This window comes from Petaurus breviceps, unplaced genomic scaffold (genome assembly GCF_028583685.1).
Source record: "Petaurus breviceps papuanus isolate PSGF00001 unplaced genomic scaffold, PetGlider_PUasm1.0 189, whole genome shotgun sequence".
Lineage (NCBI taxonomy): Eukaryota > Metazoa > Chordata > Mammalia > Diprotodontia > Petauridae > Petaurus > Petaurus breviceps.
In genome coordinates this window covers 30286905-30305052 of record NW_027185809.1, presented here as the reverse complement: position 1 = coordinate 30305052, position 18148 = coordinate 30286905, and the positions used below count along the sequence as shown (strand labels likewise).

General features: G+C 37.2%; 1 protein-coding gene across 1 annotated transcript in view; it reads right to left on the bottom strand.

The window, feature by feature from the left end:
• Positions 1-449: 449 nt before the first annotated feature.
• The window catches only part of LOC138164393 (prostaglandin reductase 2-like), a 42009-nt gene continuing 24310 nt past the window's right edge, over positions 450-18148 (bottom strand). Inside the window, exons 4-10 of the mRNA XM_069092166.1 lie at positions 12797-12988; positions 10135-10305; positions 8635-8844; positions 4486-4607; positions 3680-3767; positions 2379-2418; positions 450-1362 (exon numbers count right to left, since the gene is read on the bottom strand). Of these exons, the coding sequence (XP_068948267.1) occupies positions 1298-1362; positions 2379-2418; positions 3680-3767; positions 4486-4607; positions 8635-8844; positions 10135-10305; positions 12797-12988 (888 nt within the window). The 3' untranslated portion in view covers positions 450-1297. The remainder of the gene's footprint in view (positions 1363-2378; positions 2419-3679; positions 3768-4485; positions 4608-8634; positions 8845-10134; positions 10306-12796; positions 12989-18148) is intronic.

Genomic DNA, 18148 nt, shown 5'->3' with positions numbered 1-18148 from the left:
TTTAGATACAGATTTGTGCACACATATGTATACGTATGTTACATAAAGACTTGTGTATACTACTTTGCTACATTTATAGACATTCCTATGAAGATTCTGTCCCCCTTCCAAAAGCCCTTTTAGTTCTTTTCAAATTATGGTGGAAAGGGGAAAGAAAACATAAATATTTCTGCTTTCCCTTTATTTTTAATATCTCTCATTTAATTTGTTTTTAAAGAAGTGACCTGAGTGACCTGTAGTCAAATTACAATACCTTAGTCTGAGTTTTAACATAGATTAAAAATATAAACTCTATTGTCCACAGATGCAGTTCTGTGTCCTGTTGCCAAAAGTAACCAAAGAATAAGTATCTATAATTCCTATACTTTTCCTAATTTTAAACACTTTGAAAAAGCTTCTTCTCAAGATGATTGGTAAAGATACAGCAGAGGAATTAGGGTTATAAATCTGAGTCTAAAATTAATTCAAATATCACTTTGTGATCCATTTCATCTCATATTTCAAAGCAGTTTAATATTTTCTACAAATTAAAAGGCTATCTGAATTGTCAGGCTTTTTTTCTTTCTTTAATGACAATATAGGCAAAATATGGCTCTCATAATTTCTTACTGGCCCAGGTAAAGTACATTTAGTGAGATGCAATTGTTACAAGACATAATCAGGCTCAAAAGGAAAGTGTCTTTATGTTCCAATCAGACCTTTATACAGTTCTTCAAGTACTTAAAGACTTGAGTTTGTTTATCTTCTTTAACACAAAACACAACTGAATAATCTAAATACAGTCAAGGTAGACCTTTTCAGGAAGTCTTAATGATAACATTATAAAGTAGCATGAATTTTGTTCCTACCAGATGCAAAAGTCGATAATTAGTGCTGAATAAATAAAACGTTACCTGAGAAGGATGTCCAAAAAGTTCTAGTACAAAGTAAGTTCTCGACAATTATTTTATTCTGAATATTTAAAAAGAGCGCTAAAATATTCTGTGGATTCAAAATATCCAATACAAATATCATACATAATGCTAGCTCCTGAAAGAAAATGAAAAATGGATCATGCTGACCTTTTGTTACACGATAGTTCATTATATATAGGGCATATTATGTTGTAAGAAATAATTATCATTAAAGTTTCTAGGAAGCTATCACCAGTGCTGCAGAATATGAAATATGAGGCAAAATAAAAGTTAGTTTAATTAATCTTATACATCTATTAACAGACTTTGAAATCTTTCTTGTTAAAGTTGAAATCTGCTTGATGTTCTTTTTCACGTGTAATCCAATGGAAGCACTGAGATTTTTATTCAGAAACATGAACAATTTGCTTCCCAATATTGCCTCCTGTCATCATAGATTGGAAGGCAACTGAAAAATAAAAAAAGAAAATATCTTGAAGAGTTGGTGTTATTTTAACGGCTCAAAATAGCATTACATATCCATATATTGAAATGAAGTTTTATAATTCTTCATGATGTTAATAACTACACTCATTCACTACAAGCTAAGGAGAGAAAATAAGTGAAAAAGTTTTGAAATACTCCCTCATAAAGAATATAAATAACGATTATACAAGATGAGTAAATGAAACTAACATCTGTTAACTTATAAAGACTTAGGACTTTTGTGTAAATGTGGTATTCAGAAGAGGTGTTGGTTTTTTTTTGTTTGTTTTTTGCTTTTTGGAGGGGAGAAGGCAAGGCAATTGGGGCTAAGCCCAAGATCACAGGGCTAGTAATTGTGAAGTGTCTGAGACTGGATTTAAACTCAGGTCCTCCTGACTCCAGGGCCAGTGCTCTATTCACTGGGCCATCTAGACACCCAGAGTAGTTGTTTTCACAATATTGACAATATGGGTTTCTCCTAATGCAAATATTATTCATTTTTTTTAAATGGAAAATAAAAGATTTCAGAAAATAAAAGCTTTTTAAGTAACACAACTCGAAAGTAAAATTCTATTGGCTAAGTACATATAGACATATTCACCAGAGAAGATTCCAAGAGAATTTTGAAAAATATGCATGTGGGGATAAAAACATCTATTTTCATAAAAACTAAATGTTAAAAATTTTCCCCAATCTGTGAATGGCACTCCCCATTCATTATGTAACATGCATAAGCTGTAAACAAACTCTGCGAGGAACGCAAGAACGAACCTCACGAACTGAAACACACTAAAGAGAGATATTCCTCTTAAATATCCTTACGTTGAATCTTTGGTAGAGATTGGATAATTTCACATTTCATTCAAATTACTGCGACATTTCCCAGAAACAAAAACATGACATAAAAACAGAAAACAGAAAGAAATGAATGCGTCTAAAAGTACTGTTTCAGAGCAAAAACTTACAACTGAATTATTAAAGCATTTCTGATGCTCTTACCTCCCATGTTTTCCAAGCCATCGATCACTGTCTCTTTGATCTACCAATCAAAATAACTGGAATTAATTTTCTTCCTTATTTTGCAAGGGCAAGTTATTTAGCATTTTCCCCTTTTAAGAAAGGTATATTTCTAATATGCAACATGTGATCTATAAAATCATGGAAATCATTTTTATGAATGAAATCTGAAACGTGGTATGAAACATGGTATGAAACATGGTACCAGGGGAAAAAACAGAGACTACAAGACTGACAAAGAAGACAAACATTTATTCACGAGTTCGAACCCGGGTCCAACCATACACTTAAGATGGAGGACTCCGAGTGTCTTCTCGGGCGTTCTTTTATACAGTTCTTGGGGAGAGCGGGAAACACAAAGGTCAGGGATTGGGTGACAGACAAGTATGAGCTTTAGAGATAGTGGCTTGGCGCCAATTCTATAGGGGTCAGGGGGGATGGCCGAGATTCTTAAAGGTCACCAGGAAGTCAGGGTGAGGAAGGAATGTGCTGACATTCCTTCTAGCAAGAAGAACAAGTCTAACAAGTTTATTCCCTGGTATGAGTGGCCCTACCGGAATCAACATTTCTCCTTGCATTTCCTGATTTGGGAGGCCCCTTCTCAAAATCCATATATCTCCACCAACTAACATTACGGTTTTGGTTTTTTAAAAAATAACAACAATTCTGTTACATATTTACATGACCTTTTTAATGAAAAATAACTTTTCCCAAAGGAAAAAACTCAGAGTAACCCAGAACTGATTTACATATTTTTGCAAATCTCTTTAATGTCTGTCTTAACAGAAAACAACTTGATTCTCCTATAAATTTCTATATTTAATCTGTTGTGATACTTTTTTGGATTAAAGTAGTAGAAGAAAATCCGGTCTCAGAAGGATGTATACCGTAGTTGGGAAATAGAGCATTTTAATAGTTAAATAATTTTTTAGTATTACTATTGAAATAATATTGACCTGAAGGACCCTCTTAAAAAAGTTTTGGTGATCCCTAGAGATCCATGGACTACCCTTTTAGAATCCATGAGCTAGAGATTTTTATTCCAATCCTATCTTAGTACTGTGGAATTCCCTCAGAAACAATGTAATATAATCTTCATACCAAAGTGGTTTTTATTTAAATTAACTGTAGTGAGCAACTGGACACTTATCCCAGCTATATAATCTGAACTATACCCAAGATAATAATCTGAGTTTTCAAACTACACAAAAATTCCAGTTCATTACATTGAAGGACTAAGATAAAAGGACTAAACTGATTAAGGACACAGGATCAAGACCTACCTTTAATTTTCCTTCTTTAAACCACTGACTCAGTTGTACAATTCCAGAGTCAAATTTGTCCTTATAATTCAACACCCCAAACATTTCCCTATAGAAAAATAAAAATCAATCTAAAACAGGAGAAAAGAAACATTGTGAAAATAAAAGTTATCACAGTGTCAATGTCAAAATCATTACTTGAGTTAACAAAACCAATTTACTGGGTTTTATGTGGTTTAAAATGCAAATCACTACTCTGCTGGGTTTCAGCTCCAAGGAACAAGATAACCCCCCTTCCCCTACCAGGATAAGCTTATTACATCTAATCTCATTACCACGAAGCTAAATCAAGCCTGATGGACACGACCTCCCTCAGCCTTCTCTCTCCTCTGATAGGAGAGCTGGCAGGTGAAGTACCAAACCCTTCCCAATGCCTTTCTTTATAGAGGGCAGAAGCCAGGCTCTCAGCTTCTGTCTCCACTATGCATCTGCTTCTCTACCTGGTCTCACAGGGAACAAGATGCTCCCTGGTGTTCCCACAGTAAATGTTCCCTCCTCCTGCCCCCCCACTTTTCCTACCTTGTTTTGCACTGTGTCTCTCTGTAATCTCCCTGAAGACAAGAACTGTCTTTCTTTTTATTAGTTGTTTCCCCAGCACTCAGCACAATGCCTGGCACAGAATAGGCACTTAATAAATGTTTATTGGAATGGGATGGGAACAGCTCTGGGCAAAAACAGCACATCTATGTGTGTGTATATATGTATATATATATATATAGTACATATTTGTTTTTAATATAGTAATAAATAAAGAAAAGAAAGAATACCTTGTGATGTTTCTTGTTTTCAGAACTGACTCTACTTCTGGCAGCAATGGGGGAGGATAAGGGACATCCTTGTTATACTGAGAAATCTGGCCACACAGGACAATATGGCTGTTCTGATTCATCTGTTCAGGGAAAACTGATTACTATCCCCCCCCAAAATAGATTTTTCTACATAGATACTACATACAGAGATGCTTTATGAAAAGTATGAATATTTTCATAGAATAAGTGTCAATGAAAAAATATTTGGAAGCCAAAAGAAAACAAAACCCCTGACTGTTTCATTAATAGTAACTTAGAGATTTTTTGGGGTGGGAGGGGGAGACTGTAAGCAAGTGGATATACAGAGAGAAGGTGAAACTTGCTAACCAGAAAGAAAATGTAATATTAAATTCTGTAACTGAGGAAACATAAGCTCATCTTCAAACATTCACTTAAATTGAAATTGTGCTAAAAACATTTCTTTGATTCTTATGTCTTTTTTTTTTTTTTGCTTTTTGGAGGGCACTTGGGATTAAGTGACTTGCCCAAGGTCACATGGCTAATTTTGTGTAAAGTGTCTGAGGCCAAATTTGAAGGTTCTCCTTACTCCAGGGATGGCGCTCTATTCACTGCGCCACCTAGCCGCCCCGTTCTTACGTCTTTTTCATGTTACTTCCATCTTCTAGCCCTCACTGAGACCTAGCAGTAAAGTGATATATAACAGTGGCTAATGAAATAGGAAGACTCTATCAAATATAAAACCTTTTTCCACTTGTAGTCATTTCAGTTTACTCTCCTAGTTACCCTACTGGAAATATGGGGAGCAGTAAGTAGATATTAGATGATAGTGAGACAGGAAGAATCAAAGCTTGGTAAGACAATTCTGTTTCTTTCTGAGAAACCTTGAGCACATCTCAGGATCAGTCATCATTTGGTTGCACATACCTCATGTACATCTTTTTTTCTATAGGGCGTGATTAAATGTAATCATTTTTTCTTCCTAATATATTCTCCATATTCTTTATGACAAGCATGAAAGACAAAAGCTTCCTGGTAATTATGAAACAACTTTAAGTCATACACTTGGAAGAATTAATGTGAACAGGTTAAGATTATCCATCTCATTTGATAGAATGCCTTCCTTGAGAGCAAGAACTATTTCATTTTTGTCATTGTATCCCTAGCTCTATGTGCTGCATGGAAACACAGGTAGGTGCTTAATGAATACTTACTGATTAGAAAAAAGCTATATGTCCAACAATATCTACAAAACATCTAGCTTCATATCCTTTTACCCCTTCTATTCTGTCCTCTGAAAGTCTTGTTCTATATAATTAACACATTTCTCTGATTCTTAGACCTTTTTCATGTTACTTCCATCTTCTAGCCCTCACTGAGTCCTGGCAGTCAATGACACTTCATCACTTGTATTCTTCCTAGAAGAGGCTGCACCTTCTCTCACAGACCCCAAATCACTGGTCTTAGGAGGAGAGATGGAATACCTCTTGGTCCCCACTGATACTTTCATACCCTCCCTCAACCATCACTCAGGAAACTGCCCTCACTTAAGTCACTATCCATATTTATCACTCAGATTCAAATGTCTATCATCTAACAAGCCCTAGGACATTTCTTCTTTCCCAATGCATTCAGTGTCTGACTCACAAGGCTTCTTTTCCATCCAAGTTCATGCTTTATATTCAGGAACTCAACAGGCATAATGATATTCCCATAAATACTCAAACCTCCCAGTCCCTCTATCTACTTAATTCCCATGAGCCATTTCTTCACTCCACCTCAGGGATACAGAGCTAAGACCCCTGATCTTGCCATTACCCCAAAATACTCCACTTCCATGGCATTTCTCTATTTTATTCTAATCTCTGATAGTTCCATCTGTCTTTATGCTGTCAGGACCCCCAACCTAAGACTACTCCTCTTTTTGCTGCTTTTTTTTCTTACTAATAGGAGACAGCTTGTTTTCCAGAGGTAAGTCCCAGTAACCAAAATGTGCCTTGAGCTTGGCATAGAAATAATCCTTTATAGTCACCCTCTGGATGAGCTCTGCTAAAGCTAAATCACAGAATTGGCTTAAACCAGCTGCAGGTGGTGCCTGAGCTCAGATAAGCACTTAAAAGAACTACATTCTGGCCATGAAGCCCTGCAATGAATAGACTTTCTTGTTGCTAGACAAACACCTCATTGTCACTCTCACACCTCACTACTGTGGTCACACACTTCCTTGCTTTGTTCTATGTCTAGACACAAGTATATGTAACAAAGCTTAGCCTAGCTGCCTTGGTCTTAGAGGAGACCCTGGCACATGTGTCAAGTGTCCCTCCAGGGGAATAAAGAAGACTTTTTCTCTATAACCTTTGTGAGCTCTTTAATTTTATTTAATCCTGTTTTTCAGAGTTGACTGCTGGTATAAAGTTTTTGATATAACCTCTGTAGCTCTTTGGTCAGAGGTAAGAGTTGGTATACAACCCCTGTGATCTCTGCGGTGTTTTTAGAGTTTAACAGGTGGTGCATAATCTCTGTGGCTCTTTGGTCATTTATTTTCAGAGTCTGATAATGCCTTTTTCTTCTTAAACCTATTCTTCATGTTCATCACGACCTTCAAATCCCTCCAATCCTCAGTACTATCCCAGGCCATTAGTCTTGCTCTAATTACACTTTCCTCCCTCTCACTCAAACCCATGTATCCAGATAGGGGCAGATCTTGTCATTTCTGCTTCTTTGAAATTTCTTTCATTCACATTGTCACCACCCTAGACCATCTGGCCTGGACTGTTGTGGCAGCCTCCCTTCCTCAAGTGTCTCTCCTCTACTCCAACCTCCACAGAGCCGCCTAAGTGATTTTCCTAAAGCACCTGCCTGACATCTCACCTAAACTCCATGAACTTCAGTGGCTCCCTGCTACCTCTGAGATCAAATACAAACTCCTGTTTTTCACTTAATGATCTTCAAAGATTGGCAGCTTCCTACCTTTCCAGTCTTCTTACATTCTCAGTGGTCCAGCCATCCTAGCCTACCTGTGGCTCCTCACACACTGCTCCATCTCCCATTTCCATGCATTCCTGCTCTTGTTCAGTCCTTTTCAGTCTTGTCCAGCTCTTTGTGACCCCATTTGGGGTTTTCTTGGTAAAGATGCAGGACGGCTTTGCCATTGTCTTCTCCAGCTCACTTTACAGATGAGGAACTTTTTTACATTTCACAGATGAGGCAAAGAGAGTGAAATGACTTGCCCAGGGTCACATAGCTAAGAAGTGTCTGAGGCCTAATTTGAACTCAGGAAGATGAAGAGTCTTCCCAGCTCCAGGGCTGGGCCTCTCTCCACTGTACCTCCCTGCTGCCTGTGTATTGGCTGCCCCCAAACACCTAACATGCATTTCTACTCTCACCACTATCTCTTGGGATTCCCATTTTCCTTTAAGACTCACCTCAAGTACATGATTCACTATCTTGATTCCAGCAGTCACTAAAGCCCTTCCTCTCCCAAAACTACCTTGTATTTATTTTGTGTATATTCATGAGTGTATGCAATGTCACCTCTAATAGGAGGGGAACATCTGTTTGGTTTTTGTCTTTGTATCCCCATTGCCTCATACTTACTAGGAGCTTAATCAGGGCTTAGGTCTGTTGTTTTGTGCGTATGTATGCATGCACGCATGCATGTATGTATGTGTATGCATGTATATATAAATATATATGTACAAACACATAAATACACACACAAACATATGCACACCTACTTTGTTATTCTGAGCCACCAGTCAAAAAAAATATTCTGCCAACATCTATGCTTGCTTTGATAGAACAACCTGATAGTTTATTATAGTATTCTGCAGTGTAATCAGGCTTAGTATCTAATTATTATGTTACAGACTTACAATAAGAACAATCAGTCAACACTGTTTAAACACCTACTAAGTATGAGACACTAGGGATATAAAGACAAAAGCAAAACAGATGTTGCCCTCCTATTAGAGGGCATACATTCATGTAATGTTAGAACTACCATGCAAGTCTGAATGTTTAAAAAAAAACCCTGTATGTATTAGAGGTTTCTCAAAGCATCTTCATTACCCATTCTTTCTAGAGAAAATGGTCATTTTTTGGGTGGGTGTGTGTGTGTGTGTGTAATAGCAGGAAGCCATCAATCACCTGGCGTATAACTGTATCACTGATGTCACCACCAACATTGTCAAAGTAAACATCCACTCCAGATGGGCAAAGCTCACGGAGTTGTTCTGCCACATTCCCTTTCTTGTAATTAATTGCAGCATCAAAGCCCAGCTCTGAGACCAAGATAGAGCACTTCTCATCTGTTCCACAAATTCCCACCACTCTGGAACAGCCTTCCAAACGGCCAATCTAGAAGAAGAAAAGTCTGAAAATTAAATGGATTTATATTTTTATAACAGTCCCTAGAGATCTGGAAAGAATGTAAGCTACTACAGGTATGTGCTGGCATTTGCTACAGTTCAGGTCAGAATTGTTTAACTTTTGGCCAAAGGATACTGAAGGACTTAAAGAGGAAAGCCAAAATACAATCCGATGTTTACAACAAGTGATAAAGACAGGAGAAGAACACAGAGTGACTTTGAGTTTATAAGTAGATATCTTAGATTTGATTTTATAAAAGTAATTATCAGATCATTAACACATCACAAGGCTACATGTGAACCTAAGTTTCTGAGCTTGAGAGATGCCAAAAATGTTCAGAAAAATTACACTTTTCCAAGTTCTCATTATGAAGATTTGTTGATTACATTCATCTGTGTAAAATACAGATACTGTGAAAATGCTTAAAATCATGCTGTATGGGCTATCCATTGGTTCTGAAAAAAATTCATCAGGTAAAACAACCAGAGAGCAGGTAGTTCCATAGAAATAATGCTTAAGAACACAGCAATGACCCAACTGATGTTCACAAGTTACTGTCAAAGCAAACTAAACATGAACTCAGATTGTTACCAGCTATTTGATGGGTACCAAATTGTAATGTAATGGTTTCCCAATGTTGTAGTGTTGCTTGGTAATAATGTATTAAGATGGTATTGTAAAATGACATTATTCAGAGTAACATTAAATTGCGTTTGTACAAAGCTCTATATTTTTTGTCCCCAGTGATTTATGTTTTATTTGGAATTTTTAAAAATCAGATAAATTATTTAACAGATTTACTCATTAGAATATGAAATTACAGAGAGGTAGTTTTTTTCTGATTATTTCCATCAGAGCATTGTCATTTACATATAAGTCTGTTTTTTCTAAGTTTCTCATAAATGGAGAACTAGCCCCCAATAAATCCCCAAATCACAGTATGTTTATTTGTGGGGGGAGCTTTTTGGAAGGCAGTTGGGGTTAAGTGTATTGCCCAAAGTCATGGGGCTAGTAAGTGTATCAAGTGTCTGAGGCCATATTTGAACTCAGGTCCTCCTGGCTCTAGGGCCGGTACTCTATTCACGACACCACCTAGCTGCCCCCAGTATGGTTTTTTTTAATTATAGCAATAATATAGTTGACTACTTATATACACTTTTATCAAAATATTTAGGCAAAATATAATGTGTGCTTCTCAGTCTCATACTCCTGCCCATCTAATTTTATATTGAGACTTCAGTTAGAGTAATCCAATGAGTAATCATGAGAAGAGTTTACCTGGCCAGCCAATGATCCAGAAGCACCTGCAGCTCCACTGACAACCATTGTCTGGCTGGAACCAACAGTTATGTGACCTTTTTCTTTAATTGCTAGTAAAGAAGTCAATCCTGGCAGACCAATAGCACCAAGAAAGTATGAAAGGCGTCCATCTACAAGCTGTGGGTCTAGCTAAAATAAAATATACACATATTTCATATTGCAAAATACTTTATATTTCATTTTGGTCTCTATTAAAGTTTAAATGGGAAATATTGATGAAAATTCACCCTGTACAATTTCTGGTACGGTAAAGTGCCTAAACTTTAAGGGAACTAAAGTATGAAGTTCGACTGAAAGCAGTATGGCAAAGCAGTTGTTCTAAAGTTGGGACTAGAAGGCAGGAAGACCTAGTTCTGCCTGTTACAATTGGCTCTGTGACTGTGGGCAAGTTACATAACCTCTCAATGACCACAAACAATTCTCCTGCTCAGCAGCCACACAGCTGCCGATCTGCATTGGTAGAGGGTATTTTCCTCACTGGAATACTATGACATAACATCAAACAAAAACGGCAACATTTGCATATGGAATCCCAAATCAAAACCTCAAGCCAAAGTCCAACCTCCAAAATGTCAAATGTTGTGACTGTGGGAAAACAGGAGCAATGATATGCTATTGGTAGAGCAAATGATGCAGCCACATTGCAAAACAATTGGGAACTATACCCAAAAAGTTTTTAAACTGTATGTTCCCTTTAACCTAGCTATATCACGACCAGTTTTACAAAGAAATCAGAGAAAAAGGAAAGGGTCCTATAGGTATAAAAATATTTTATAGTAGCACTTTTTGTAGTGACAGAGAAATGGAATATAAAGGGGTGCCCATCATCTGAAAGACTGAATCAATTATGGAATATGAATATAATGGAATGCTATTTTGCTATAAGAAATAATAAAAGAAATACTTTCAGAGAAACTTGGGATTACTTGAATTTATGCATAGAGAAGTGAGCAGAACCAGGAGAATAATCTAAATTTTGACAATATTGGAAAAAAAAAACAATTTTGGAGGACTTAAAGAAAGCTTATCAATGCAATGACCAATCATAATTCCAGAGGACCAATGATGAAAAATGCTATCTCCTGACAAAAAGGTGATACACTCAGGGTGTAGAGTATTGAGACAGTGAGACACAGATGGCCAATATGAGAATTTATTTTGGTTGACTATACATATTTGTTATAAGGGTTTTGTTCTTATTTATTTTTATTGGAGAGGAGAGGAGGGGGGAAGGAATGCAAAAGAACGATTGATAATTGAAAAAAGGATTTGAAAGTTTAGTCTCCAAGGAATATTGTAAACTATGATAATTCTTTCATCAACCAAAAAAAAAAAAGCCATAATAGGTCATGGTCTCTGCTTTAGCTGCTCAAGATTTTTATGTTTATCAGCTTTTCTACATAGCTCTTCTGCTAATTAGCTACACGATCCTGGGAAAGAAACTCAATTTTTCTTTGTTTCAGTTTCCTAATGTGTAAAATGAGGGGAGAGACATGGATAACCTTCAAGGATCCTTCCAAGTTAGATCTGATTTGCAGATCAATTATGACCATGAAATAATGATAACTCCTCACATTTGTATAATAATACTTTAAGTTTTGGAAAGCAATGTCCTTACAACCCAGTAAAGCAGGTAACACAAAAATTATTAGTGGCTGTCACCAGGGCCAGAATTAGGCAAAACTGTGAAGTATGACTTCAGGACCTCTTTGTTGATCTTTCTGTACCCTACTGCCCCTTAAACACCTTTCCTTCCTCCAAGCATTCATTGTCCCCATACTGCCTTCCAGCTGCTTAGCTCTCAGATGCAACATTCCTCCAGTCAACAGAAGGTCAAGTTCTTGACCTTTGCTCCTGTATTCTCTTTTCAAAACTTATCTGTCTTCTAAATTAGTCCCTTAGAGATCTGTCTGTTAGAAAAAATTCTAGTTGAGATGTGCCACACTAATACTTGTAGGCTGGTAGTAATAACACATATGTGCATTTTAACAGTTACTTTTACCTAATGATGAAAGTTTCAAGTTCTAAGGCAGGCCACCTGGTGAGTGGGAAGTTAGGAGGTGAGAGCTTCCACCTAAAACTTCAAATCATACCAAAGCCCCTAGCTCTTATTGTGAAGTAAAAAAGTCCCTTGACTATAATTGTAAGCATAATTGCTTCATCTGTGATTTGGACAGTAAATGAAAGTGGTTAACTTTCTTTTTTTTTTCTTTTCGGAGGGCAATTGGGGTTAAGTAACTTGCCCAAGGTTATACAACTAGTATTTTTGTGTGGGTGTTAAGTGTCTAAGGCCAGAAGCAAACTTGGGTCCTCCTGACTCTGGGGCTGATGCTCTACTCACTGTGCCACCTAACTGCCCCTTAACTGTACTTTCAATGTAAATACAGTTAACTTTTATATAACTCATTCTTTATATAAATTTTCAGGGAATAAAAAGGAAAAAAAATTGGAAGATCAAATAATTAACTGTAGGTATAGATTTTGCTACATTTAATGAGTTAGTAGGCAGGAGAAACTGGATGATTTCATTACTTTCTTAATATTAAGCATAATCAAATAGTAAGGAAAAAATGAATTGAGAATTATAGGAAATATATATGCACTTATTTTTAGAGATTACCTTTTCAAGGGTATTTCCTTCTATAATAGCCTTAGTCTGCCAAGGCCAATTAAAAGAAGTCACAAAATCACCTTTAGCCAAATTCCCATATTGACTCTCTTCTATAACTCCAACACCTCCACCATCAATCACTTCAGACAGTTGCCAAGGTTTAAAAATGTCAATACCAGTGTCTTCCTTAATCCTAAAACGCTGAAAAACAAAAACATTGATTAGGAGAATTCTGAAAATACTTCTCTAAATGTATATAGTTAGAAACCATTAAAATGGGTTATACTGAATGGTATTGAGAAAAAAAAATATTGTTACGTATGAAGCATTCCTCTGAAATAAAAAACAAAATTTTATCTTCCCCTTTCCTTTCTCTCCTCCCTCTTAGGTATTGCCTATTTAATGAACGTCTCTCTTAAAATATAACTAAAAATGCCTGTTTGAAGGATATAGACTTTTTTTTTAATATCCTCATCATAATCCTAATGAAACCAGGAAGTGTTATCTCACAGATTCTTTCAGTCCCCAAATCTACAAAAAAAAAAAATTCTCATAGTTGCCCTTCTTCCCAAAGCCCTGTTACTCAACCTTTTTCCTCTAAGTGGAATTGTTTTCAATTCAGAATCCATTGATAGTGCCAGGGTCAGAAAGGGCTTTATTGAAGTGGATTATGTATGGCTATTTCCTTCTCATTAAAGGAAAAGTCTTCAAGGAAAACCACAACCAAAGGGTTTCTTCAAGAGTCCCCAGAAGGGGGAACAATTGGATCCTCATCACTCTACCAACAAACTGAACAATTGCTAAAGAAGTTAAATACTAACAAGGTGAATACAATGTTCTGGACTGTTTTAAAATTTGTGTTTAAAAAAAATAAACCAACCCATTTTAAAGGATTCAAGCAACCAAAGCTACAAGCTACCAGGCTTCTTTCTTGCTTCTCTGGAACATGACAAGCTGTAGATACATAAATATTAAAGACTTGTTCCTCTGAAACAGTCAGGGAAAAAAATGTCATAGACAATGACTCAAAGCCACGTGATTTATTCCATTTGGCAGTTCCACAGAAATCAATGAAGACTACCCATTTTAGCAACATCACAAAACAAGGTATATGTAACATATCTAAATAGGAATTACTTAAACTGTTTGTTGATCCCAGTGTTATCTATCATAATGACCTCTAAGGAACAATTTTCCTAAGATCATACAAGCTGTGAGGTGGCTAACCACTGCAAACACATAAAGCTTTTAAGTATGAGAATACTAGAGACCACCTGGACAGAAAGAAGAGACAGCTGAGGAGTTTGGGAAATATCACAAGCTTGGCATAGTAATGGGGGACTTCAATTATCAAGCAGAGAAGCCAAGAAGGACTTTATGCCTTAGGGCGAATTTTATCCTTCAAAAGGTGAAGGAACCAACAAGGAGAATTTCTACTCTTGATGGGGGGAGGGAAGGGGAGGAATAGGTTATACAGGAACTCTGATCAATGACCAGAATCCCTGAGATGCAGTCTGGAAGGAATTCAGTAGGCCCAAGCAAACTTGGAGTCAGGATTGTAAAAGTTTATTGTTATGCTTTACGACGGGCAGGGGTTCTCAGGGAACCTGTAAGTTTATTGTTATGCTGTATAGCAGGCAAGAGTTCTTAGGGAACTTGCAAACTTAAAGAAGTCACAGGTATAGTTTTTAAGGAGTCAAGACAGTAAAACAGGTGTCAATTATGCTAACTAGGTGAGTAAGGGTGGGATTAGGGAGGAGTTAAGGAATGGTCAGTGCTTAAAAGAACATGCACTTTTAATATGTTATATATGGGCGTATTGCCCATAATTCACTGGGAAATAGCTACCTGGAGGTGTGGTTTTAGGCTTGAAACGTCAAAGTCAGCTATTGGTCAAGACTGAGAAATGCCTAGTCTGCCACCCATCAGTGTCATGTTTGACAAGATGATATTGGCAACCAAGGCTAACAGAGACTCAGTATGTATATAATTGGCTAAGGAGTTAACCTATAGATAGTGCATTGAAGGATTCATAGATGCAGTTGGCCATTATACTAAGGGGAGATAACATTTGCCTAAGCTAAAATATTTATAGATGGTTTAGTGAAGGATTCGTAGGTGTAGCTTGTTATTGTTCCAAGCAGAAATAAACAATTCATGGGTTGTTGCTGGGCAGAGTACTGGCAGGGGGAAGGGGCAGAGTTAATTCTCTGAGGCTAGGGAGGGGGACATGTGATTTTACAGACTAGTTTTACAAACTGATTTTACAAACTGATGTTATAAACTGATATTACAGACATAGGTCCCAAGCACCCCATCACTCTGAATCTAAGTCTCACTAACAGGGAAAAACTGTTTGCTGAGGGAGAAATGATGGAACCCCAGGTAGAAGTGACCACTTTCTGTGATAACTTGTGATAGAGAACAGGTAATCTGGACAGTATGTATTATGTACCCTGAATTGGAAAGTCAGAGTTTAAACAGTTCGGAGGAAACAATGGTAAGATCCCATGGAGTAAAATGCTTCAGAGGATGTCAACCCAGGAGGACAGGGAGATATTTAAGAGTGAAATTCTCATAGCCCAAAGAGAAAAAAATTTTAAAGTAGTATTTGTCTGAAAAGATTCCATTCAATTCAATAAATACTTATTAAGCACCTACCAGGTGCCAGGCACTGTGTTAAAGCACAAGTTAAACAAAAAGAGACCAAAGACAGTACCTGTCCTCAAGAACCTTACAATGAAAAGATCATTGTGCATGCAAAGGAATTCACCAACAAACTTGGGTATTGAGAAGAAATGTTCAGTAGATGGAAAAAAGGCAACTAACAGAGGATGATGGCACAGTCCTGTAAAAACCACGTTAGAAAAACAACAACAAAAAACCAAACCCCACAAAACACCAGAAGAGACAGAGAAATTCCATTTAAATAACTATGGATGGTATAAAAAACTTATTGGTGGAATCTACCTGCCACGGGAACTTTATGAACACAATCACAAAATACTTCACACAAATCAAGACATCTGAATAAGTAGAGAAATCTTAATTGCTCATGAGTCAGCTCAGTCAATACAATGAAAATGACAACACTACCTAAATTAACTTACTGATTCAGTGCCATAAAAACCAAATTACTAAAGAATAACTTTATAAAGCTAGAAAAATAATAACAAAATTCATCTAGGGGAACAATATGTTAAGGATATCAAGGGAATCAATGAAAAAAGGAAGTAAGACCAATAGTATGAGATTTCAAATTATATTAGAAAGTTATAATTATCAAAACTATTTGGTACTTGGTAAGAAACAGAGAGCTGATCAGTAGAACAGATTAAGTATACAACATAGAGAAACAAATAAGCATAGTAACCTACTGCTTGATAAATCCAAAGATGCCAGGTAGTAGAGCAGCAGCTCAATATCTGACAAAAACTACTGGGAAAACTGGAAAGTAGTATGGCAGAAACTAGGCACAGACTGACATCTCACACTATACACACATACACACACACAATATATATATATAAGGGTATATATATGCATATGAAAATTTATGTATAAATGCCTGCATTTATATATAATACATTATATATACATATATGTATGTGTGTGTATATATGTATTGTATGTGTATATGCACATAAGCTCAAAATAGGCACATGATTTAGATACAAAGGGTGATACCATAAGTAAATTAGTTAAGCATGGAAGCATTTGCCTGTCACATAAATGGTGAGGGGAAGAATTCATACCAAATAAGGGAGAGAGCTTTACAGGAAGTAAAATGGATAATTTTGATGATATTAAATCAAAATTTCTTTTACACAAACAAAATCAATGCAGCTAAAATTAGAAAACAGAGACCTAGGAAAGAAATCTTTGCAGCAAGTTTCTCTGATAAAGGTCTCATTTCTAAAATCTGTAGGAAAATGAGTGAAATTTATGAGAATAAAAGTCATTCCACAAATGATAGTCAAGGAATATGAACAGGCAACTTTTGGAGGAAGAAACCAAAACTATCAATAGCCATATGAAAAAATGCTCTAAAACACTAATAACAATTCTAGAGAAAAATTTGGAACTATGCACCAAAATTTAATTAAATTGTACATACCCTTTTACCTGGTGACATTGCTACTAGGCCTATACCCCAAAGAGATTAAAGGAAAAGGACACATATATACAAAATTATTTATAGCAGTTATTTTCTGTGGTGGCAAAGAACTGGAAACTGAGAGAGGATAGTCACCAGCTGGCAAATGGCTGAATAAGTTATGGTATATGAATGGGATGGAATACTGTTGTTCTGTAAGAAATGATGAAGGGGATGGTTTTAGCAAAATCTGAGAAGACTTATATGAACTGATGCAAGGTGAGGTGAGCAGAACCAGAAGAACAATGTACACAATAACAGCAATATTGTAAAGATAATCAAGTGTGGGAGGAGGCAAGATGTTGGAGTAAAAGCAGGGACTTGCTTTTAGTTCTCCCTCAAACCCGTCCAAATACCTATAAAAATGACCCTAAACAACTTCTAGAGCTGCAAAGCCCACAAAATGATGGAGTGAAATATATCTACAGCCCAAGACAGCCTGGAAGGTCAATAGGAAGGGTCTATTGCAGTGGGTTGGGAGTGGAGCACAGTCCATCATGGGCTGCTCCAAAACAGACGGGTAGGAGCAGGTCTCAGGGGAATGAATCACTGGAAGCTATGGTGGTTTCCGGACTTTTGGGCCCACAAACACCAAAGACAGGATAGAAGTTCAGTGGGAAAAGTGTTGGAACTGAGTGAGAGAGAAGCATGGTCTGGGAAGGGCTGGCCCCAAGGTGGCTGAGGCGGCAGCAGCAACAGCAAGTGTGGAAGGAGAAGCTGCAGTTCCTGCTTCTGCAGCTCTGGCCCACAAACCTTATGGGGATTGAGGGGCTGATCAGTGCATGATGCAGGGATCTCTTTGCTGTCACTGAGACAGGATTCTCTTGCTTTGTCTGTGCTTGGATCTGGGTCACAGTCCTAGGGGCAATCCTGGGGTGAGGAGCAGTGCTGCTGTGGTAGAGCTTGTGGCTGCAGTGGAGAGGGAATCCTCCTCACAGTTCCAAGGCAGAAAAGGGTGCTGGTGGTCATTCACAGACCAGAGCACAGGCCAGGAAAAGAGGAAATACCTCTTCTTTGAGCATACCAACCCTGGAAGAACTGACCATTTACAGGTCCCTAGAAGTATCTCTGAAAACAGCTGCACAAAACCCTTCCACTTTGTGACAAGTCACCCTTTACACTGGAAGCAGAGTCCTACCTTAACAAAGAGTTAGAAAGTCAAATGTTTGGCTGGGAAAAGAGCAAACAGTGCAGAAAAAACTCAG